The sequence below is a fragment of the Triticum urartu genome, chromosome 1A (assembly GCF_056163025.1).
Source record: "Triticum urartu cultivar PI428250 chromosome 1A, HENAU_Tu73, whole genome shotgun sequence".
Lineage (NCBI taxonomy): Eukaryota > Viridiplantae > Streptophyta > Magnoliopsida > Poales > Poaceae > Triticum > Triticum urartu.
In genome coordinates, this window is record NC_141873.1 from 56,573,806 (window position 1) to 56,599,850 (window position 26,045).

At 43.8% G+C, this 26,045-nt stretch overlaps 1 protein-coding gene and 1 long non-coding RNA gene across 13 annotated transcripts; one reads left to right on the forward strand and one right to left on the reverse strand.

Moving 5' to 3' along the window:
* The first annotated feature begins 837 nt into the window (after positions 1–837).
* Positions 838–18,456, forward strand: LOC147989980 (uncharacterized). Its single transcript, XM_087536764.1, has 2 exons — positions 838–1,681; positions 17,873–18,456. The coding sequence occupies exons 1-2, from the start codon at positions 838–840 to the stop codon at positions 18,454–18,456; spliced, it is 1,428 nt and encodes a 475-aa protein (XP_087392890.1).
* Positions 18,457–21,882: 3,426 nt separating this feature from the next.
* On the reverse strand, positions 21,883–25,931 carry LOC125546274 (uncharacterized). 12 transcript variants are annotated; one of them, XR_007300545.2, is made up of 6 exons: positions 25,444–25,923; positions 24,352–24,510; positions 23,346–23,701; positions 22,610–23,250; positions 22,382–22,469; positions 21,883–22,227 (listed from the first exon to the last, which is right to left on the reverse strand). It is a non-coding gene; the product is annotated as an uncharacterized LOC125546274 (long non-coding RNA). The 12 variants fall into 12 exon arrangements; XR_015618450.1 differs by having other exon boundaries at positions 22,954–23,250; positions 25,444–25,917; XR_007300520.2 differs by having other exon boundaries at positions 21,883–23,250; positions 25,444–25,709; positions 25,790–25,931.
* Between the last annotated feature and the right edge of the window lie 114 nt (positions 25,932–26,045).

Here is a 26,045-nt window from a genome sequence, read left to right on the forward strand (position 1 = left end):
GCATAACTTTATTTTGTAGGGTTTGATGTGAATGGTATGGCTCATGTGTATGTGATGCATGTGTGTAATTTATATACAGCATGCGTATCATGTTTGTCAGCCGGCAGGAGCCAAAGTGCTGTCATTATATTGTATAACGACCTGCGTGTCGACTTGTGACTCGATGTAAAATTCATTACTAGTTGTAGTAGTTGGATAATAGAGATCAGGTTGGTGGCTTGGTGTCCGGGCGTGACAAACAAGATGGAGTTCCTAGATGGTCATCGGAGTCGGAGCCGACCTGGAAGAACGTCCATGAAGGAGCCATACTATTTCACAATATATGTTTATTTGTGATTGATGTGCTTCTTGTTTTCTATGCATGTTAGAATGGTAGAAAGATCCCTCGTTAATATCAAGCGAATTGCCATCCCCGATGTTGCACCTTCGCACGTCAAGTACGTCTAGTAGTGGGCTCATAAAATTGAGGTGCTGTTGGGTGTCCTTGAACTGAAGGGTTCGTGTCGGACACGGACATGCACTGCATCAGGTTAACTTGACAGGGCTATCAAAACGGTTTTGGGCCTTCTGGCAAAGAAGGTTGGGGCCGGGGTATGAGATACCTTCCCGACCGACAAGAGTCGTATAGAGATACGATTAGCAAGGAGTTTCTTACCAAATAGACATGTTGTCTAGTAGTGATGCTAAAGCTCACTAGTCACATGTGCTAGTCGGATCTTGAATCACTGAGAGTTTACGGAGGGATGCCAACTTCAGTGGGAGTATTATCTGTTTAAGGCTAGAATTACTCTACATAAACACATTGCTTAGTGATTGCATATTTTCTGTTGTAGATCAATGGCACCACCTGCTCAACCCAACTTTGCATTAAAATCAATTCTGGAAAAGGATAAACTGAATGGAACAAACTTTACCACCTGGTATAGAAATCTGAGAATTGTTCTCAAGCATGATAAAAAGGAACATGTTCTAGAGGATCCACTTCTAGAGGAACCTGCCGATAATGCTAGTGCCACTGCTAAGAATGCCTACCAAAAACTCGTTGATGAATCAACGGAGATCAGTTGTCTGATGCTGGCTTGTATGGAGCCCGATTTGCAACAACATTTCAAAAATGTTGAGGCTTACGATATGATCGAGAGTCTCAAGAGCATGTTTCAGACACAGGCTAGGACTGAAAGGTTTAACGTCTGGCGATCCTTGATGGATTGCAAGCTAAAGGAAGGTGATCCACTTAGCCCGCATGTGATCAAGATGATCGGATATGTGCAAGCTTTGGATCGGTTGTGCTTCCCGCTCTTGGATGAGCTGGCTACTAATGTAGTTCTGGGTTCTCTTCCGCCCAGCTATGGGACATTCATCTCGAACTACCATATGCATGGCATGGATAAGAAGCTCACTGAATTGCATGGGATGCTTAAGGTGGCAGAGCAAGATAATAAGAAAGGCACGCATCAAGTGTTGATGGTGCAGAAATCGGCTAAGTTCAAGAAGAGTTGGTCTAAGAAGAAGGCTAAGGCAAAGGGCACGGAGATGGTAACCTCTGCCGCTGCGTCGAAGTCTGGACTGGACTTGAAGAACATTTGCTATCATTGCAAGGAAACTGGTCACTGGAAGAGGAACTGTAGCAAGTGGCTTGCAGAGCATGGCAAGAAGGCCGGGAATGCTACTTCAGGCAAAGGTACACTTGTTGCATATGTTATAAACATTTACCTTGCTGACATACCTAGTAGCTCTTGGGTATTTGATACCGGATCAGTTGTTCATATTTGCAACTCGATGCAGGGGCTGGTAAGAACTAGGCGTGTGGCACAAGGGGAGATTGACATCAGGGTCGGCAACAAAGCAAGAGTTGCTGGGTTGGAGGTCGGCACGATGCGGCTCCAGCTTCCTTCTAGATTTATTTTGGAATTGAATAATTGTTATTATATTCCTGCACTTAGTCGGAACATTATTTCTGCCTCATGTTTGATGAGTCAGGGTTATGAATTCAATTTAAAGGAGAATGGTTGTTCGTTTTATTTGAATGGTATGTTCCACGGCTCTGCACCCATTGTTGATGGGATATTTATATTGAATCTAGAATAGGAACCGGTCTATAACGTGAATGTCAAGAGGCATAAGCCTAATGAGATAAATCCGACTTACTTCTGGCATTGCCGACTTGGGCACATTAGTCTGAAACGCATGAAGAAGCTCCATGATGATGGACTCCTAACTTCGTCCGACTTCACGTCGTTCGAGACATGTGAATCATGCTTGCTTGGCAAGATGACTAAGTCTCCTTTCGCAAAGAGTTGCGAGAGGGCGTCCGAGCTGTTGGAGCTTATACATAGTGATGTGTGTGGTCCAATGAGCACAACTGCCAGAGGTGGCTATCAGTACTTCGTGACTTTTACCGACGACTTGAGTAGATATGGATATATCTATTTGATGAGGCACAAGTCGGAAACTTTAGAAAAGTTTAAAGAGTTTCAGAACGAGGTTGAGAATCAGCTCGGCAAGACTATAAAGCTTCTATGATCTGATCGTGGAGGTGAGTACATGAGCCAGGAGTTTGATGATCATCTGAAAAGCCAAGGTATAGTACCTCAGCTCACACCTCCGGGTACGCCACAGAGAAACAGCATGTCAGAAAGGAGGAATAGGACCTTGTTGGACATGGTACGATCTATGATGAGCAAATCGGATTTACCCTTGTCATTCTGGGGATACGATCTAGAAACTGCAGCTTTCACACTTAACAGGGTACCATCAAAATCCGTAGAGAAGACACCACATGAGATGTGGACCGGGAAGAGTCCCAGTTTGTCTTTTCTAAAGATTTGGGGCTGTGAAGCATTTGTGAAGCGACTTATGTCAGACAAGCTTACACCTAAGTCAGATAAATGCATATTCGTGGGATATCCGAGGGAAACCTTGGGATATAACTTCTACAACCGTGAAGAGAACAAAGTGTTAGTTGCTCGGAACGGGGTTTTCCTTGAGAAAGAGTTTCTCAGTCGGGAGGCAAGTGGGAGGACGGTCTGACTCGAAGAAATTCGAGGACCACTCGGGGATGGCTCGGCTCGTGATGAGATCATACCGGAGTCAGTCAGGGAACCCGTAGTGGAAGCGTCACTGGAACCACGGAGGTCGGAAAGATTGCGCAGAGTGCGCGATGTATTGTTGCTAGAAAGCGATGAGCCAACCACGTATGCGGAAGCGATGGTGAGCCCAGATTCCAAGGCATGGCTGGAGGCCATGAGATCCGAGTTAAAGTCCATGGATGAGAATCAAGTCTGTGACTTGGTTGATCCGCCGCCTAGCGTAACGGCCATTGGTTGCAAATGGGTCTTTAAGAAGAAAACCGATGTGGATGGAAATGTTCAGATCCACAAAGCTTGGCTTGTCGCTAAGGGTTATGGACAAGTTCAAGGAATTGACTACGACGAGACTTACTCGCCGGTAGCGATGCTAAAGTCGTTGAGGATCGTACTAGCTATAGCTGCATATTTTGATTACGAGATATGGCAGATGGATGTCAGGACGGCTTTCCTTCACGGAAATTTAACTGAGGACGTGTATATGATACAGCCCGAGGGTTTTGTCGATCTGACTAGCACTAGTAAGGTATGCAAGCTCAAGAGATCCATTTATGGGTTGAGGCAAGCATCTTGGAGTTGGAACATTCGTTTTGATGAGGTCGTCACTGGTTTTGGTTTCATCAAAAGCGAAGAGGACTCTTGTTTATACAAGAAGTTAAGTGGGAGCTCGATAGTGTTTTTGATCTTGTATGTGGATGACATACTACTGATCGGAAATGATGTTTCGATGCTGAACTCGGTCAAGGAGTCATTGAATGACAAGTTTTCGATGAAGGACCTTGGTGAGGCAATGTACATTTTAGGAATTAAGATCTATAGAGATAGATCGAGGAGGCTGCTCGGCTTAAGCCAGAGCACGTACATAGATAAAGTGTTGAAGCGGTTCAACATGAGTGAGGCGAAGAAAGGGTTCTTGCCACTCTCACATGGTATAAGGCTAAGCGAGACTCAGAGTCCTTCGACATCTGATGAGCAAAGTAGGATGAGTAGGATTCCATATGCCTCGGCACTTGGATCCATCATGTATGCCATGATATGTACAAGGCCAGATGTTGCTTTTGCAATAAGCCTAACAAGCAGATACCAGGCCAACCCAGGTGAGAGTCACTGGGCAGCGGTAAAGACTATTCTAAAGTACCTGAAAAGGACTAAAGAGATGTTCCTTGTTTATGGAGGTGAGGAAGAGCTCGTCGTAAGGGGTTACGCCGACGCTACTTTCCAAACCGACAGAGATTATTGTCGATCACAGTCCGGATTAGTGTACGTCATGAACGGAGGAGCAGTGAGCTGGATGAGTTCCAAGCAAGATACGGTGGCCGATTCTACCACAGAAGCCGAATACATTGCGGCTTGTGAAGCTGCGAAAGAAGGTGTTTGGATCCGGAACTTTTTGGATGATCTTGGTATTTTTCCCAGCCTCGGTAAAACCGTTGGACCTTTATTGTGATAATTCTGGTGCCATCGCACAAGCCAAGGAGCCAAGGAATCACCACAAGGTCAGACACATAGATCGGAAATATCACCTGATACGAAAGATCGTAAAGAATGGTGATGTAGAGTTATGCAAGATTCACACGGATGCGAATGTTGCAGATCCGTTAACTAAGCCGCTTCCACAACCCAAGCACGAGGGGAACGTTATAGCTATGGGCATTCGATGTCTATTTGATTGACTATAGTGCAAGTGGGAGACTGTTGGAGATATGCCCTAGAGGCAATCATGTATGATGATATTTCCTATGTGTTTATGAATAAAGAGTCCTTGGACATTATCAATGATGTGTATCAGCAATTACGTGACTTGTTTGTGGGACTATGCACTGTATGATGACTATCCTAAAAGGTCCCCAGTCAAAAGGGTTGTGTGGATGCGCAGCCAACTAGACTAGCATATGACATGGTTGATGGCTTGGTCTCACTAGCCATGAAGCATTGTATGCTAACTGGATAATATGGGCTTGGAAAGGTCTGGTCGGATTCGACATAGTCGGATCCGAGTTGAGATAAGGTCCGAGTCGGACAGACCCAACTATGAGACGCAGCGATATGTCATCTCTGAGTCTCTAGTACAACATACATTCTATGTCCTATGACCTGAGCTGGCGCATGTACTCGGGATGGTGATAGACTTGCTTTGGGCCGACCAAACGCTACTCCGTGACTGGGTAGTTACAAAGGTGGGTTTCAGGCTTGTCCAGACCCATGCTGCGAGACCTGGTCGAGCAAGATGGGATTTGCCCCTCCGACCAGGAGAGATATACTCTGGGCCCCTCATGTGATCCGACCAGGATAAGCATGGCCATGCGACAAGGATTATGAGATAATCCGGATAGTGGTCGGCATCACTGGAACGAGAAAGTGGTCGGGCTAACACAAGGATGACAGACTCGCCTTGAGCTCGACAACACATATCGTGTGGTAAAAGGAATGGATGTGTGATGTGCAGGTTCGCCTAACCAGCTTCATAGTCTGCTTGGTGTTGGGCATGCCTTGCTAGAGGCCGCTACCAACTGTGCGGTTTGGAGGTGATCCGAACTGCGACCAAGCCGGCTTGAACCTAAAGGGTTGCGCGCTTAAGGTAAGGAACCTACGAGGTCCGATCCGGGGACACTGGTCGGATGTGATCCGAGTTGTATCCGGATTGTGGCCGAGTATACTTATGGGCTTTAGGGTCCGTGCGAGGCCCAAGTGTTGAGCCTGCGATGGACGCCTATATAAAGTGGAGGTGCCGCACACTCATGAGGCTGATCGCTTCGGTGCTGTCACTAGGGTTTGCATGTGTTGCGAATAGACACCTCTGCTCGCCGCCGGTTGTGTGATCGGACCTAGCAGTCCGCCGCACGATGTTCCTCCTGCACGCGCGGATACCGTTAGAGGCGGTGCACTTGTGCCGCTCCGGCGAACCTATACATGGGAACCGACGACCAGCTGCTCGAGGGAGATCGGACGAGGAGGAGACGATCCACGCAGACGCGCTGTCCCAACTCTTCTTCCGCTGCACAGCACTGCGCGTCTAGTGGTAACAAACTGTGATCCATCTCCCGTAGCATGTTCTTGGTTGTTCTGCGTGTAGGAAAATTTTAATTTGCAGTCGACGCACCCTACCGTAGAACCCAACACATCTAACGTATGTATATAACAGGGGCTTGGTCTTCTAAAGGTCAATGAATCTTCAAAGTCGGCAAACTCTTCACATCTTGTTCATGTCTCTGATGGCTACTTCCGATCGTGCTTGTCCTTCTCAAGTTCTTTTGCCAGATCATCTCTGTCGACGCGAAGTCTCTCGTGACGTCATTCAATATTCTGGGGTTGCGTTCCAAACTTCTGGGTTTCGACATCCTTGGCATGAACCATGGTCCTACTGTCCTTCAGTTCCTGACAAATCTCCGGTATCTCGAGGTTGTAGCTTCTCCAGCTTGGCTACTTTCAGCTTTTGGTTCCTGAGTTCTTCATGAATTGCCTCCTTGTCAAATATGACTTCCTACAAGTCCATCTTAAACTTCTTGATGTATTACTCCAGATTTTGGCGATACACCAGCTAAGGTTAAAAATTCATCTTACTGATAGGTGCTCCATCAGCCTTCTTCCATCCAATCCATTCTGAAGAAATGCATCCTTAACTCAGCACGGTGACAATAGCATCAGCGGGCGATGACATCATGGATAACCGTGTTTCTGCCCTTGTCATTGCCATGAGCTATCTTCCATAGTTGATATCTCCCGCCTTAGGGTTTTCTTGACAAAACTTTGAGTTCTCATGCTCCATGTTCCGGTCTTTCTCTGATACACCTTGATATCGAGTATTGACAGCTTCCTTAGTCTGCCAAGTTCCATAAGGGGTGCCTTCCTAGGTCATACAAATCTGGAAGATTCTACAGGGCCTTCAAATTCTCCTAGTCTTCGGAGTCTTCAACCATTGTAGTTTCCATTGTTATAATGCACGGTAAAATCCTCTTCATTCCGAAATGATCTTACTTGTCTGATATATTGTACTTCTTGGAGTGGTCTCATCAGTCGAATCTTCGAGTGGTCAAAAGGGGAAAGTGGTATAGTCTCACTAAAAGGGAATATTTCAATAAGCTCAGAAGAGAAGAGAGGTAAAAGATATTTTTGAAAAAGAAAGTTTTTAGAGAAAATCCTTCCTATGGGCTTGCCAGTTTCTAGGGGTCACGTCCTACAGTCAACATGTGCTCTAATACCATCTTGTAGCGACCCGACCTCAGACGGTCAAGTCTCTGTGCTTAAATGTCATCCCTGGATCGGTATGCTGACTCACACAGTACTCGAGGATTTATAACAGAGGTAAATCACATGTATAAAGTAACGCAAAATATGATTACCTCAATCCAAATAGCGGAAGTAACAAGGTTGTGGATTCCCATCAACACCAACAGCAAAGTTGAGTGTAGAAATCATAACCCTAACGTATCACTTACTCGTCGTAATAAGCCCTGCAACATGAGACGTTGCAGCCACAAAGGGTCAGTACATTGAATGTACTGGCAAATTCACACCATAGGATAATGATGAATGATAACTATCACTACATGCATATTTGGCTGGTGGAAAGCTCTATGGTTATAAGGTTTTTGCAAAAAGCCAATTTTTCCCTACAACAAAGGAATATAATTTATTTAACTACAAAGTTGGTTGATAAATATTGAGAAGGTTCCTCCAACTCAATCCCAAAATAATAATCATTAACCCAATCAAATTAATTAAATAAAGTGTTGAGATCAACATGATAATTCAAGAACCAGATACTCAAGATTGTCCATAACCGGGGACACGGCTGACCATGATTAGTTTATACACTTTGCAGAGGTTTGCGCACTTTTCCCCACAAGACTCGATCGCATCCATTGAATTTCTCGTACTACATGGTGTTTCAGAAACGAATGACCGAGACACAGTCTTTCAGAAACATTAACTCTCTACTCCGGGCAGACCATACCAAACCTATAACCCTCTACCTGCTGATCTACCTCTTCAATAGCTTCACGTAACTTACTCAACTATGTTAGAGCCCATAATAGCTTGTAGCTGCACACGGAAGTTTCTAGCATGAATAATCTTATGATCCCTTTGAGCCTGGGTGGCGGTCCATAGGAGAATCACACGGTACCCCGGGATTTCCAAAAAGGCAACCACTGGATACCCCGGGTGCCTCAATCCACCCAGATGTGTATTTAAGTTGCCACCTTAAGTTGAACCATTAGTTAATAATCCCACATCTGTCATGGAATACACTCAAACCCAATCCACGTCTACGAGCATAGCATGGCAATATAAACATAACGTAGAAGTAACTCACAAGGTTTTGATAGTAACCGGTCAATAGGTTCCTACCTCATCAACTACTTCCCAATACCCAAAATTTAATTCAGATCCTAACCATGCAATTGTTTGAGGGTCGAAACTAATGCATAAAAACTAGGTAATAAAGGGGTATGATCAAAGTGTGAACTTGCCTGCAATGTTGATGAAGATGATTCGCACTCAAAAATCTTGATAGTTCTACTCGTCACACTCCGGTCAATCTATCGTAAGCAAGCAATAGTAACCACACATAAGCAATCACTCAAAAGATCAGAAAGAACAAGGAAGACGATTCGGAAACATCAAACCAAGCAAATAAATCTTGCAATATAAAAACATTTCTAACAGTACCAAAATTATATGAATTTGGCCTTATCAGAAAGTTTAGGTCAAGAGCTTCGATTTGCAAAAAGAATCAACTCAAACGGAGCTACGAAACACAAGTTATGATCAAACGAAGTTCAAACACAAAACTATTTGAATTCAAATTTTAAAACTTTCAAAAATACGTTTAAGTTAGATTACTGGAAAGAGGAGATCATAACGAAGAAGTGGGTGTTGGTTTCATCGAATTCCGACTAACGAGCAAAAAGTTATGAGCGTTGCAAGATCAGGGACTAATGTATAAAAAACACGAATAGGTCCCTGGCGAGAAAAAGAAAAAAAAAGAAAAAAAGAAAAAAATAAACAGGCCGGCGGATCGGGCGTACCAGGCGGCGAACGATGGGGCGACAGGCGGCGCTGGGAGGCGACGACGAGGGAAAAAGGCCGGGACAGGGGGGCGCTATATAAAGGGGCAGGGGAGGCCTGACTTGGAGGAGGGTCCGAGGCGGCGAGGCGGGTTGGAAGCGGACACTAGAAGGAGTCGGTCGCGGATTTTTTTTAAGAAAAAAAATTATAAAGACTAAAATAGTAATACTTTTATATAGCGTATTATATATCAAAGTTTTCAGAAAAAGATTTCCTACAACGTGAATATTTTCCTAACGTCAAATAAAATCCACACAAACTCAAATAATTCAAAGAGTGCTACTGCCCTACTAAAATCCAATAAAAATCATTTTAAAAATACCAAAATGATTTCAAACTTATTTATCTCCAATTTTCCGATTTAGGGAATCATGTTACCCTATTTTCCATGTATTTTATTTTTGGAGAAAAATAATTTGAATAAAGCTCAAATAACTCCAAATTGAAAATAAATTCAAAAGAACTTTGAATTTAATTCTTTGAAACTCCCAACTCATATTTCATATGTTTTGAAGAAGTCATTTTATCTTCGCTCGTGAAAATCATTGAGTTGCATAAAGTTTCAGAATTGGAAATATTCTCAAATGAAATTCAAATATTTTCAACACCCCTTATCATTTAAATAAATGGAAGAAGTCATGTCATCTTCTCTCCAGGGTTTTGTGGTGAAAAAGAATTTGAATTCACGGGGATCAAACTGCAAAAAGGTGAAAGTTTGGGAAAGTCCTTTTATTCCCTCTCATTTAACTTTCAAAAAGTTTCGAATTTCACTCAATCAATCACACAAAAACCAAACAAACAATCTATCTATCTATTTATTATAACATTCCAAAATTTAGAATTTTGGGATGTTACATCGCGCCATTTTCCTAAAGCAATATGAGCAAAGAAAACAATAATTTAGCATGGGATGATCATCAAGCTCAACATGCAAACCAAGATAGCAAACTAGCATCGACTATTCTAAACTAAAAACTATCAACTATCATCTCTCTCTCTCTCTCTAAATGTTGCATATCAACTGGCCTACTAAATCAACTAAATCAAAATGTTCTAAATCAACTAGCCTAGTAAATCAACTAAATCAAAATGTTCTAAATCAACTAAATCAATTAGCCTACTAAATGAAGTAAATCATATCAACTAAATCAAAATGTTGCATATGAACTAGCCTACTAAATCAAGATGTAGCAGGGAGGAGGGGTTGTGGATGGAGGAGGGAGGGGTTGCAGATGCCAAATCTTGTTTATATATCACCAATATCTCTAGAGAAGAGATTCTTCCGCGAGAAGTAATTTGACGGACAATTATAATCCTAACATCTAGTAACATATAAGATGACAAGGTATCACCTACCAAAGCATTTCAGTGGCACCTATTGCCGAAAAAACTTTTCACAAATATTTACCAAGTCAGGGTACCACCTACCAAGACATTTCATCTAATTTGGCCCCTATTGCCTAAGATAACTAATTAAAAAAACAAGTGGCAAATTTAATTGGGATTAACTTAGCACTTGCAATCCAAATGCTTGTATCAAAACCAATATCTAGCAGATCACGGTACCACCTACCAAAGCATTTCAACTAAATTGGCACCTACATTTTGCTAAAAATAACTTATTGCAATTCGTAAGCCCTTGCTGCATCTAGCTAGGGCAGCCCTCGGGGGGTGCTGACTAGGAGGGGGATGGCATGGTGACCTCGGTCGGGGGTGCTGACTAGGGGAAGGCCGGTGACTTTCCAACGAGAGGGGGCGACGACAGCGGCCAGCGAGGGGATCAAGGGCAGTCGGCCAAAGGCGCCCGGCCAGAGCTCGCGGGCGGCGACAGAGTGGGCGGCGAGAGGGTGGAGGAGCAGCGGAGGGGCGAGAGCGGGAGGAGCATTATCTGCGGCGGCGGTGGCGGTGGTGTGTGGTGGCGGAGAAGAAACCCTAACCGCAGCTGCCGGCGTCAGGTGGAGGGGTCGATTGAGAGATGAGCGCATGCGGGGGGCGACCCGCATGTTTTCTTTTGTTGTAGTAGTAGCGCAGGAACAGGGAGCGCGCTACTGCTAAGCCAAATATCAGCAGCGCTTTTTCCTGAAAAAATGCTACTGATAAGGCTAATCATGTAAAAAACATCAAAAATATACATTGGTCATCATTGATCTTTTTATGTAGAATCTAAATAGTCAACATGAATCCTCACGTTACCTGTATAGGCATAGGTGAAGATTCATATTGCAGCCACAAATCCTACACATATAGTTCAATGAAGACCAAGTACTCGTGATAGTTTGATAAGTAACATATTTAAGGTGGTAAACACCCTGTTCGCTTAGCAGTATGGGACTAAACTTAATTAGTTGCAAGAGGGGATGATACTTAGCAGTAGCGAGTGTTGGAGAAATGCGCTGCTACTAAGTACTTTAGCAGTAAAGCGGCCTTGAGAAGGGCGCTACTACTATACCGATCCTGGAGGCAACGACCTGGCAATTATAGTAGTAGCGCTCTTTCCAACTAGCGCGCTACTGCTACTGGGCTATTAGTAGCGTCTGTTTTAAACAACATTGCTGGTAAAATTCTGTGTATAAGGTTTTACCTAGTAGTGTGTGCCCACCTGGTGGGTCCCCTCTGATACTTATTGGCTCCAATATTCCTAAAATATTTCATCAAAAATCTCCGTGAAGTTTCAGCTTGTTTGGAGTTGTGCAGGATAGGTGGCCTGACGTAGCTTTTTCAGGTCCATATTTCTAGCTGTCGGAATTCTCACTCTTTGTGTGTACCTTGCATATTATGAGAGAAAAGGCATTAGAATTACTCCAAAAAGCATTATTATGCATAAAAACATCATAAGTAACAGTAGGAAAACATGATGCAAAATGGACGTATCAGGGGACACCTCCGGCGCTCAGCCTCCACCGCCCGGGAACGCGCATGTCCGGTGGTGCCAGGTAGTTCGCCTCGTGCAGGAGATAGGCCTCCCACTCATGCAGGTGGTGGCGGCCGAAGCCGTTGGCTGCCGCTCCATCGTCGGGGATCGCTCTCCCATCGGCTGTTGTAGACGCGGTGGCTGCAGACGGGGAGAGGAGGAGACGAGATGGGGGCGTCTGCGGCGAGAGGGGGACTGCGGGTGAAGAAGAGTGCGTCCACCGGCGAGGGAGGGGCGGCTTTTATAACGCATGACGGAAGGGCGGGGCGCGCGTTGTCGCGCCATCACTGCGCCACCCGTTAGGAATCAATGGAAGGCTGTCGCCGGCTAGCCTTCGCCAACCTTGGCGTTGATTCCCCACGGGAAACCGAGGCGATGAGGACGACGAACGCGTGCGGGTCGCTGACTCGGTGGGCCCGCTAGATTTTTGCGCCAAAACTGTTTCCCCAGGTGCCCTCAGCGCGCAGGGTTCGGCTTGGGTCTGCCGGCAAATTCGGCCCTAAACCGACGAAAATTAGGCTTCTAGAGGCGCGACTAGACCGATTTTTCGGCGCCGGCAATAAAAGAGGGCCTTGGGGGGCTTGTTGAGGGCGCGCCTAGAAATGCTCTTATAGATCTATATTAGGATGGTAGGCAATGGAGAAGCCAGCTATCTGGCGAGCTTTGGCGGGCGTTGTGCTGCTCGTTGCAAATATGCGTACATATTTTAAGTCAAAAGCGAGAGCAACTAGTTAGCGAGCGCTCCTTCGGGAGCCTCCCAACAATCACTTGGGGGTGGGCGCTCTGGGCCACATGTCGTGTTTTGGGCTCTCCTTCCGGATTTTATTATTTTTTATTTTTTCTGCATGTGTTTTCGGCTTTTTAAACGATTTCTTTGGTTTTTTATCTTTTTGTTTTCCAACGGCCTTCCTTAGCTTTTGAAACAAAAAAATTTGCGCGAAAAACACGTTTTTTCTTTCCGCGAGAGGCACTTTCATGGTCGTGCCTCTTGGAAATGAAAAAAACACGTTTTCTGTTTTTTTCTTTCGGGAGAGACACGGTTTTGCTTCCGTGAAAGGCACGACTGTTGCTACCTCTTGAGCATGCGTTGGTTTTCTCTTAAAGAGGAAAGGGTGATGCAGCAAAGTAGCGTAAGTATTTTCCTCCGTTTTTTGAGAACCAAGGTATCAATCCAGTAAGAGATTACGCGCAAGTCCCTCGTACCTGCACAAACAAACAAGAACCTCGCAACCAACGCGATAAAGGGGTTGTCAATCCCTTCACGATCACTTGCGAAAGTGAGATCTGATAGAGATAATAAGATAAATATTTTTGGTTATTTTTGTTGTATAGATTGGAAAATAAAGATTTGCAAAATAAAAGGCGGCAGAAATAGCAAGTAGATAGGAAAATAATATGATGGAAGATAGACCCGGGGGCCATAGGTTTCACTAGTGACTTCTCTCAAGATAGCAAATTATACGGTGGGTGAACAAATTACTGTCGAGCAATTGATAGAAAAAACGCATAGTTATGAGAATATCTAGGCATAATCATGTATATAGGCATTACGTCCGCGACAAGTAGACCGGAATGATTCTGCATCTACTACTATTACTTCACACATCGACCGCTATCCAGCATGCATCTAGAGTATTAAGTTCATAAGAACAGAGTAACGCATTAGGCAAGATGACATGATGTAGAGGGATAAACTCAAGCAATATGATATAAACCCTATCTTTTTATCCTCAATGGCAACAATACAATACGTGCCTTGCTGCCCTTGCTGTCACTGGAAAAGGACACCGCAAGATTGAACCCAAAGCTAAGCACTTCTCCCATTGCAAGAAAGATCAATCTAGTAGGCCAAACCAAACTGATAATTCGAAGAGACTTGCAAAAATATTAAATCATGCATAAAAGAATTTAGAAAAAAATCAAATATTGTTCATAGATAATTTTGATCATAAACCCATAATTCATCGGATCTCGACAAACACACCGCAAAAAGAATTACATCGAATAGATCACTAAGAGAATCGAGGAGAACTTTGTATTGAGATCCAAAGAGAGAGAAGTCATCTAGCTAATAACTATGGACCTGAAAGTCTGTGGTAAACTACTCACACATCATCGGAGAGGCTACGGTGTTGATGTAGAAGCCCTCTGTGATCGATTCGCCCTCCGGCAGAGCGCCGGAAAAGGCCCCAAGATGGGATCTCACGGGTATAGAAGGTTGCGGCGGTGGAAATAGGGTTTCGTGGTGCTCCCAATGTTTTCAGGGTATATGTGTATATATAGAAGGAAGAAGTAGGTCGGTGGAGCTGCGAGGGGCCCACGAGGGTGGGGGCCCGCCTACCCCCTGGGCGCGCCCTTCTTCTGCCTCGTGGCCTCCTCGCTTCTTTCTTGACGTCCACTCCAAGTCTCCTGGATCACGTTTGTTCCAAAAATAAATCCCCCGAAGGTTTCATTCCGTTTGATATTCCTTTTGTGCTAAACACTGAAATAGGCAAAAAAACAATAATTTTGCACTGGGCCTTTGGTTAGTAGGTTAGTCCCAAAAATAATATAAAAAGATATATTAAAGCTCATTAAACATCCAAAACAGATAATATAATAGCATGAAATAATAAAAAATTATAGATACGTTGGAGACATATCAACTATGCCTCTCAGAAACAAAAAAAATGCATTTCTATTTTTTTCTTCGGCGAGATGTACTGTTGTGCTTTTGCGAGAGGCATGGCCGTGCCTTCCGGAAAAGATAAAAAACGTGTTATCTGTTTTTTTATTCCGCAAAAGGCATGGTTTTCCTTCCGCAAGAGGCACCGGTGTGCTTTCGCGAGAGGCACGGCCGTGCCTCTTCGGAAAGGAAAAAAACATGCTCCCGATTCAGTTTTTTCGTCCGACTTTTTTGACCGTTTTTTTAAATCGTCAAAACCTATCGAAATGAGATCTAGTTTTGAAAATCTCGACGCGAGGAATCCAATGATGAAAACGGTTTGAGATTTAAACGCATAGTTTAAGAGATAAAATGTTTTGAATAAATGGATGCACGAAAAAAAGGAAAAACGCCCAGGTTGTGACAAGTAGCGCGCATGCAATGTGCCACTTGTCGTAACCTGAGGAGGTTTGGGAGTGATCTTTGAAAGAAGAATCGTACCTCCTGCTGGGCCTGGTTGGTTGTTTGCTGACGGGCCTGGTTAGTAATGCGTGTAGGCCACAACTCCAGAACGCTAAAATTGAGTGCGGCCATCACGTATACAACCAAACCTAGCGATGGCCGCGCAAATCAACCTGTGATTGAATGGTCAGAGGGACAATGGTATCCCCAACCCACCAGGGTTCAAGTGCTGGTGTATGCATTATTTCTAAATTTATTTCAAAATTTTCGACGACGCACTTTTAGTGGGAGAAAACGTTCCCGTCGACGAAAAGGCGTCTATAATGATTTCGTAAATCTCAAGATAATATAATATGCCGGCTCAGTCTCTCAAAGTGCTTATAGAAAATAAGGTGTGTGTGTGCATTCATAAGGATAAGTGTATGTACGTATATATGAGCGCTTGCGTCTGTAGAGCGACGGGCTAAAATTGCGATCGTGCATGGTGAACGACAACTCAGTGAGGCGGCAAGGGTGGGCAAATCAGTGGATGGCGTTGAAAAAAAGATCGACGGCACGCGGCAGGTGAACGACAACTCAGTGAGGCGGCAAGGGTGGACAAATCAGTGGATGGCGTTGAAAAAAAGATCGACTACTTTTATTATGTTGCTGACTTCCGAAATTGTATTAGATTCATTATTTCAAATACATACGTATGTTCTCCTGTTTTAGTTTTGAACTTGTGCATTTCATTTTCTCTAGTGCTCACACTTTGTTGAAAAACTATATGATTTGTTTCCTCTTGTAACTAGACATGGGTATTTAAAGGAATTGATCTTGCTGAAATTAAAAAATATATCAAAATAGACCAAGAGGAATGCCTTTGCCACGGTCTACTTAATAAAAGTACAAAAAAATCTAGCGCTCACACGTGTGACATGTTGCACATCGCCCACACGTCTTCTTTATCACTCGTTTTGTCACATGTGAACAAATAACATCAGCAGGAATATTTTTGGATTTTAGCTTAAAAATGTTTTATCTCTTAATTAAAAAATCAAATTAAAAATCTATTTTCACCATTAAATCCGTCTCGACGAGATCTTCAAAACCAGACCCCATGTTGATATGTTTCGACGAATTTTTTTGTCCAAAAGTTGCCATGATGTTTACACTGTAGTTGTCATAGTGTTTAAACTAAAGTTGCCATGCGGCAATTTTAGTTTGTAGAGCATGTCAATTTTGGTATTTTGATGATGGCAACTGCTGTACTTTGACCATGAAAATTATTTTTTGTATAAATCATGGCAATTTTAAGTGCATGTATCATGACAATTTTAGTTTATGGTTCATGGTAAGTCTAATTTCTTAATTCTCTGTTTTATAAATGTCGAAATTTACTTTTAAATGCAGAAGAAAATAGCTGAAATATATAATGGCAACTTCAGTGTAAACACCATGGCAATTCATGTGTAATAGACATGGCAACTTTTAACCCTAAAAAAATTCATTGAAATATATTGATATGAGATCTAGTTTCGAAGATCTCGTCACGAGGCATTTAATGATGAAAACGGATCTTCAATTGAATTTTTTATTTAAGAGATAAAATATTTTAAAAACTGGAAATCCAAAAAAAAATCATATGCATACATGCGGTGACGTGACACGATCTATATATTATAAGGCGTGTGGGTGGGTTTTACTCCCACCACATGTGTGAGCGTTAGCGTTGTCCTAAATGTAAAGTTTTACTATCAAAAATTCCATATGGGTCGTACTACTATATGCTCACATTATTAGCGTTTGCCACTTTTGATGGACTGGGTGGCCACGCACTTGGTCCAGTTTCCAGCGTGCGAAGACACGCGCAACCCAGTTTATTACGGCGCCAACACCACTAGTCCCAGGCTCCCAGCATGCAGCAAACATGTGACCAGCTTTGAAAAATCTTCAAACCTTCACATAGTCTACATGGCTATTACAAGTGGGGATGTACCTAGTGCATCAAAGCAATTTGTGTTATCGGTGCACCGGTCATTCTTTGCACATTTAAAAATATTTGAAAAAATCTAAAAAAAATTAGTGCATTGAAACAACATAAATGTATATTGTCACAAAAATTTAGATCAATATTCGGAACATTGCTCAAGTTACAAAAATAACAAATTTGACACTGAATAGTACATAACATAAGTTGGGCTTCAGTTTTGGAACATTAGCACATTGGCCTTAAATTTGTCATTTTTGTATCTTGACCATTGTTTTGATTTTTGATTTGAAATTTTGTGAAAAGATACATTGATGTTGTATCGACACACTAATTTTTTTCTAGATTTTTTTTGAACAGTTTTAAATGCGCAACGTGGTCCGGTGCACCGGTATCACCAATTGCCTTGGTGCACCAGATACGTTCCCTATTATAAGTTTACAACATCACAGTGCTAACAGATTGACACCTCAGTTCTCTTACAACACTTAATGTACTCCTTCCGTTCCTAAATATAAGTCTTTTTAGAGATTTCAAATGGACTACCACATACGGATGTATATAGACATATTTTAGAATGTAGATTCACTCATTTTGCTTCGTATTTAGTCACTTGTTAAAATCTCTAGAAAGATCTATATTTAGGAACGAAGAGAGTATAATGGAATCAAAAACCACGAGACTCGAACCTTCATGTACAAGGATTGTGAGGTGCATGCATGCGTCACCAGAGGACACGGGGGAACCCTACCGCCGCCGCCGCCAGGTCCCCCTCGCCCCCTCCTTCGCTTCGCCGTCGCTGGAGGGGCCGCCGGCGAAGTCCGCGCGCGCCCAAGGGAAGGTGGCGGCGGGGCGCTTCCCCTCTCCGCGGCGTTGCGCGCGCATGCGCTGCCTGCGTCGCCTCGGGCGCGGGCGAGATGCAGGGACGCGGGAGTGGCTTCAGCGCGGGGAGAGGCCAGATCCTGGCCGGGCTTGGCCGGATCTAACTTCTCTGCCCCCGTTGGCCGCCCTCGATGGGGCTCGATGGCTTCGTTCCGGCGGCCAGCGAGGGCTGGATCCCGGGGTGGCGGCCCCAGACGGCGGAGGATGTGTGGGCGGTTGTGGACTCGCGACGGGCAACGCGACGGCCGCGGTGGTGGACGATCCATGCACAAGACGCTTGATGGAGGCCATTGGAACATATCTGGGTGAAGACCTGCTCGCGGCTGCTGCCGACGCTGATGATGGCGGCACTATTCGGTGTCGTTCCCTTGTTGAAGGCATCACTGATGAGAAGTTCCAGGCCACTATCTACTACCTCCGGGGGAAACCCTAGATTAGTAGATCGGATGACGGCAGCATTATTGTGTCGTTTCCCTCTTGTGGCGTCATTCTTGGAGATGTTCACTGGCTCGAGAGGCCACTGGACGGAATAATTGGTGGAGCGGTGATTCATCATTCACATTAATGGTGGCGTTTCTTGGCAGTGTGGCGCAGTGAAGACTCGGCGTCCGATGTGTGGCGAGGGACTCGCGCAGGAGGGTGACTTTATCAGGCGTTGTGGTGGCGTCGATGGCAGAGAGGCCGGGCAAGGTGGTGCAGCAGTACAGCACTGAAGATGGATTTTGTGGCAGGTGGCTGCGGCGGCCTCATACCCGGCAGGCATCCTGGTTGAGGAGTGCGCCGGACTGGTAGGTGCCCCATACCTGGCAGACGTCCTGGTTGGGACCTCAGGTCTTAGATGTTTAGGTTTGGGTGTGATGTCTGTTTGGTATTAGGCACAGACTATCAGCGCCCCTTCATCAATTAGATAGGAGTAGCGATAGTTGTCGCTTAGATGGTAGTTTTAGTCTTACTGTTGTATAACTTTATAAGATTTTGTGAAAATAATTAATAAAGTGATCGTATGCATCGCCAAGAGACCCAAGGTCCTTCTCCTTTAAAAAAATTAAAGCACAAGGATTCTGGCTACCTGTTTTCTAACCTGACAGAACAACTAGGCTAGTTGAACTAGCCATGGGACAAAATCAACTGCAGTTTTCATCGATGCGTCCCACATGAGTCAGCCATCCAGGTCCTACAACAACATAAGAATTGCTTTTGGTCTCTCCCTTCTCTTCCTTTTCCCTTCTTTCGTCGCCGGGCACCGAACCTAAACAGCACATACGTCTGTCCTGTCGAGAACGTATCCTGTGCACTAGCCAAATCTGTGCACCGGTTGCACCAATAGCTTTTGGGCCATTAGATCTAAATGTAACGGGGCAGATTTTGCTCTATGTTGGACTATACATATTTGTAGAAGCAACCTTATGATAAATTACATTTGACCCGCACTCCACATCGCATTCAACCATCAATTAATTTATGTGTTTATTGTTTTTCCCAAACAAAAATATGGTTATATATTTTGACCCGAATGTTCAATTTTGAATCTGTTTTCACTGTCAACTTTTGTCTCGATGAGATCTTTGAAACAAGATCAATATCAAATATGTTTTTTAATTATTATTATTTTAACTTTTGAAACTTTGCTCCAAAATTTAATTTAAGCATGTGCACGTGGGATAGACGTGTGGAGGGAGAGGCAGAGTTTGAAAACATATAAAGTAAATCTATGTTTGAGTACAAACATATAAATGTTACGGTTACATTTGAAAATTGCAAAAAAAAAAGAGTCAACATTGATCTTGTTTGAAACAGCTTGTCAAAACAAAAATTGTGGTCATAGAAAAATCAAATTCTAATGTACGGTTCAACATATATCACGATATTTATGTTTGGAGAAGAAATAAACAACATTGAATTAATGATAGGAGAGAAAAGAGTGGAGTGCGGGTTGTTGTTAACATGGTATGAGGTCCTTTCTGCAAATATTCCACCAATCCCATGTTTCAGCCTACTCCCGTCCATCCATTATGTATCCAACAGCTCAAGTGTAACTGGTGCATCCGTTGCACCAATCGACCCGGTGCATAGGATACGTTCTCCTGTCCCAGTCTACCCACCCACGCTCCTTATACCAAAAGAGATGCGGCCAAAAAAAAACCAAGCAACACCGCCCTTTTGTTTTCTGAGACAAGTCCAGTGGGAAAAAAAACTTCTGGACCATGGTCCAACTTCAGCATCAAAGAAGGACCGTTGGACCCACTCCGTCACATCTGTAATATGCAGGTGGGCCGAGTACTCAGATATACGAATCTCTGTACGTCGTTGTATGACACTCGTTTGAATACATGCTTTTCCACATATCGTCACCTACCTTATTAATGGTACCACACCTACCAGCCAGGCCCATCCAATGGTTCAGATAATGATACTATATGCAAGTACGAGCCATATCGCTGCTCTCCTTTACTATACGTATGTATACTTTTTAACTATCTTCACTTGTAATGTGTTTTTATGTTATATTGTACTAATTACAAATTCATGATTTATCTATGATTTCTGTTTGTACACATCATTATGTGTGTTTAGTTAATAAATATAATAAACTGGTGACATGTAATCTATATAATCTTCATCTAGCGAGGTATTTTGAGTGTCAGTATTTACTTTTGGATTTCGGTTGTGTTTCTTGAATATAAAGTATTCTAGTGAGCTCCTGCATCGTTGTAGTATACATGATTTTCTTCTTTAAAAACTTCGCCACACCTAAAAATTATTCCTGCCTCCGCCACTGATGACAGGTGACCCCAGTATCTATCTTAGGGTGGCAGGTAACTACAATATCTATCTTAGGGATGTGTAGGGGAGGGATGCAAGTTCACTGAAATATATGTTCATCACCAGGGTTAGAGGGATGATCGGAAGAGGTAGGCGATGGTTGAGGGGAGGGTGGGGCAGCGGGGCTGGTGCGGTACTGACACCGGCGATGGTGGCAGTTTGGCATGTAGTTTTTTTAAGAAGCGTTCATATACATGCACATACACTCACCCCTATGAACGCACACACACATCTTACCTCACTAAATGCGCATCGTCGAAAATCTTGAAATAAATTCAGAAATAAATGCGAGCATCAAGACTTAAACCCTGATGGACTGGGATACCACGGTCCCTCTAAACATCCAACCACGAGTTGGTTTGATAGTTGGTGGGGTGGTTGTGGATGAAGATGAACATGACTAGAGATGACTGAATCAAATTGTTTTTTCAGTTATGTGACACCTAGCGAGTCCCTCAAATTAGGGACCTACTAGCAAAAAAGTCCGTGCGTTGCAACGGGAGAATACAAGGTGCGAGAATTAGGCTGGTGGCATAGATATTTTATTGGTGCAATACTTATCATGTATTTTTTTACCATTAAATCACTCTTCTTTCTTAATTACAATATACCATGAATAATATTTGCTCTCCTCCGTAGCTCAAAAATAAATGGTTCAAAAAGCTTTAGCGATTTAGTTCGGGAAATTAGCCAAAAAAGTTAATAGTACTCCCTCTGTTACCTTACGTTCTGGTGGTTCAAATTAAACTACCAAAACATCATATATTTAGGAATGAAGGGAGTACTTCTGAAATTATGTATAGAAAAACCTGCACCCTTGTTAACATGTTTGTTACCTCAACTGAATTGTTTTCAGCACGGATCAACTCATAATCTTACTTGTACGTTAAAATGATGCTTATAAACCGAGATAATTTTTTAGAGCAGGTAAAAAGAATGTACATGGACTGCCAGTAGCATAATTGATGGTTACATGAAACATCTAAAAATTTAAGAATCAAACATGATCTAAGGAAGTGACACACATCTGCAAGTATTTAATAATAAAATCCATATGAAAGATGACCTCCATTCATTGAAAATTTGCGAGTTCCACTCCTTTGCTTCAATAGTAACGGCCACTTAGTCCAGCACACCCCCTTTGTCATAGATCAGTAGAAGGCAAAAATGGATACACATCTATATGGGCCTACTCCTATCATAGTTTATACATAGCAACAAATTGAGATTACATATGGCTACACAATAAGATTCCTTTGCATCATCGTGTTCTTACTTTGAAATATGGTAGCAGCAAATTGAAAGATTCTAATGTGTTAGTTTTGGCACAACGGGCTTCGGCCTCCTTGACATCCATCTGCAAGCAATTTTTGAATCATCTCTGGTACACACCATGCGCATAGTTAGTGTGATTATAGCATTGTAGGCAACAAAAAGGAATCCATATGTAATCTGAATCTTCACTGAAAGTTTTAGGTTTGACCGTCCAAGACCTCGATCACACAAAATTTGACAGCTCAAACTTTTACCCTTACCAGTTTTCCATCTTCCATGGCAAATCCACCACATACTTGGCTTCACATTGAGATGGTTCACTATCTTCATCTCACACGACTTGTCACACTACATATCCACGAACCAATCCAGTTAATGTTTGACGACTGAAAAAAATTTAGAGTAAATCGACAGATGCATGAATAAATCAATCGATGCGTTGCAACGGGAGAAAAAAACATCACAAACACGCCACCAAGCTCTAGCACCTTCGCCTACGACATGGCAATCAAGCATACTCAACGCCCATGCAATGGGCCCCACAATGATCTTGCACCCTTGCGGCTCAACCGGCGACGTCGGCGGCGGGTCAAGGCAGCAGCAGAGCAGGCGCGACACGGATGCCACGAGCTGCTCGGCCACCTTTCCTCAAAATACAACACAATAGCAAAGGGAACTTGGCTAGAGATGCACTTGAACACTTAGCTGCAATAGAGATGATTAAAACTTTGAAGAATACAAATTTGGCTGCCCGTTACAGTGGGAGATGCAGTGTATATGACGGCGGCAACGGGCAAGGAAAAAAATAGCAAATTATTAAATGTGTTTTTACCTTCTGACAACATCATTTTGCCCTACATCACATATAGTAATGATGTCACAAGCATGCTCTTGACGAGAACCATTCACATGTGCTAGCGACCTGAAGAGGATGGAGAAAAGAAGGGCAGAAGAGGGAGGCTTGTATCTATCAAGACACCAACATATACTTCAAGCTTTGTCAAGATACCAATAAGAGTAAAATCACTTGAAGCTAATACGCAACCTTATAGCAATATACTGCACTGAGTATATCCACTATCATCTCGTCCAGCTGTTCAGGTGAAGTGAGTGCCAGTAGAACAATGACCTACGGACCACAAGAGTTCCAAAGCACCATTAATCAGAACATGTACAAAGAAACAAAGGAGTAATCAACAACCAAAAATAGGCTAAATTACGAACCTTAGAATCAGGTCATGGAGTTCAAGGGGAAACTCCTCCACACCCTCCTGGCAGGAGTTGAGCACGACCGCGGACTCATCGGGGTCGTCGAAGCTGCAGAACCTGCTGCTGCTGCTCGACGTCGAGCTGCTGTCCCTTGCAAAGTATTATTCTGAACACGCTGTGGAACACCCATCTGAATTTCCACGACGGCACCAAACTAAATGTAAGTAATACTGTTGTAGGAAATACAGGAGTACTCCAAGAGTGCTCTGTTCATCTGATGGACTGTGTGTGTGCCAAGAGCCATGCCAAGCTGCACATTTAGTATGCATAGGACCTTGATTTCTATGCCACCGCGTCGCAAAGACTGCAAGCTGCATATAAAAGAAATTGCATTTTTCCTGTCCTGAGATTGGAGTCAAGATCTGGATCAAAATTACATTGTCATATTTTTCTATAACTGAAGCTAGATTAAGTACACTGCCTGCTACCGCGGGCTATAAAGAAAATTGCCCAATGTCACATATCATACGAAGATTAGTTCATCAATGTAGGACCGGCCGAATGTCGGTGTATCATAGGAATCATGTGGTGCCTTGGGGCTCATGCAGGGGTGTTGAGAGTTAACCCTTCAGCAAAACAGAGAAGATGGCGATAGGAAGAGAATAGTTGGCAAATTCGACTCCTTTCCTGAACCCGATGGCTACATGGAAGGTAATTTCCTTTTCTAGCAGCTGGTTGTACAGCTATACTAAAACCATTTGAATTGGCTTCCGTGTAAGTTTAACATGTTACTTGAACAACAAGATTAAAATAGCATATTGTTTAAGGTTCTAGAGAAGGTTGAACAGCAACGATGCAACATAAACCCAACTATTTCATGAGCACAGTTAGTCTATGTAAGTTAAGCCACACATCCTGATACATTAATAGGCAGTGGAAACAGGCAAAAGTGTCCAAAGTTGTTGTCTACTTCGAGCTACTTGCTACCCACCATTGATTGATGAATAAATCATTTTCTTACCGCGTGCAAGATGGTCCAGGTGTTTCATCATCTTTGCTTGCAACGTAGAAGATGCTCCTGGTCCAGGCTGGTGATCGGGGCAGAGGCTGATGGAGTCAACTCATGGACATGGGCTGGGGAGGCCAATCAGCCCGCCAAAGGCTCCCATGAACACTCTGGCTGCACAAGAACACAGTTATACACACGTCAATGTGCAGAACATCATATTAAAATCTGTACAAAAGAACAACCAAAATTGCACAAACATCACGCACCAAGTTTGAAGACACACTGCACAGGACTTTGGGCTCAAGCGTTGAAACCAAACATTAATATTGCAACTCAAGAAAAGGGAAACTGTGAGCAGATAAAGGAGCATTTACCAGCTCTTCCTATGGACGGGAACTGACTAAGAGATCTTGAAAAGGTGAGATGTCTGAAGAAATTAAGTATGCCGATGATGCATCTGGAGCCCCTAATTAAGGTGAGGTTAGTTACAGACCTCCACTCCAATTTTACCCAGCGCCGCTCGTCCGCAGCCACCGGACGCAGATCCCCCTAGAATTCATTTTTTGCTCTTTGTGTGGTGTATACAGTCAAACTAACTAACATATGCGTTCAATAGTGATTAGAAGATACTTTCAGTCAGTTAGATGGATAAAGATCAAGCTTGGCGCCATAAAAATTGAGAGGTGAACTGAATATGCATGTTATCCTTCATTAATCACTCATATGATCGCTAGATCATCAATCCACCAGTACATGATTCAGGAAAGAAATCTTCCCTTTTCACAACAAAGATAGCACACTACCCACTTCCTTCTTTGTACAATGTACTGTATGTAGTAGTACAAAGCCTATACCCCTTCATTAATCACTCACACTCTCTCACTCACTTTCTATTGTCCTCATTCTCTCTTTTCTGTACCATTCTCTTGACTGATACATAGCAGCACGAACTGAATTTTATCGCTGGATCACACAACGTATCACACATTCAAACTGACCGTGTAAGATTTGTCACACAAGATCATCAAGAAGAGTCTCCCTCAATTGCACATACAGGCACAAAAAAGAAGTGGAATTCAGAAATTAATCAGGTAGATGTAGTACCTGAACCTCCTGTAGGATTTGGGGGAGTTTGTCAGCGAGCCAGGCGTCCAAGTCCTCGTGCGACGACGGAGAGGATCACAGGATCACGACGGGCGCCATGGTGGAGGTCATGGCGGGTTTGGCGTCGCCAGATCGGGTAGAGGAGGTGGAGGGCGCGCGGATACGGGAGGGAGGCGCCGGATCTGGCCGGTGGAGGTCCCGTGGCGGCATTCGAACCTCCAAGGTGAGCTCGAGGACTGGGCATCTGTGGCGCTGGTGCTGAGCTCCTGGAGAGAAGGAGAGACAGGAGATTAGAGAGAGAGAGAGAGAGAGAGAGAGAGAGAAGGCAGGGGAGCGGCGGCATGACCTGGGTGGTCGCCGGCAGCGGCGCCGGTCGCCGGACGACGCGCGAGGGAGGCCGGGGAGGAGGAGCTCGGGGTCGGCGCTCTGCGGGCGGCGGCGGCGGCGCTCGGGCCTGGGCGGGCCAGATCTGGTCTCGAAACGTTTTTTCACTTTAAAAAGGATCGCGGGTAAATTTCACAGAAACAGGGGGACTTCTTTGCAATCGCCGGTTTATTAGTAGGTAAAGATATAGACGTACGTCGCGGTGCTGCAAAAAGATC

What these genes read in the sequence shown, in the direction of transcription:
- LOC147989980 (XM_087536764.1), top strand. Translation starts at nt 838, where the DNA reads ATGGCACCACCTGCTCAACCCAACTTTGCATTAAAATCAATTCTGGAA. An exon ending in GAATGCTACTTCAGGCAAAG is followed by an intron (nt 1,682 to 17,872) that starts GTACACTTGTTG and finishes ATGCGTCACCAG; the next exon opens with AGGACACGGGGGAACCCTAC.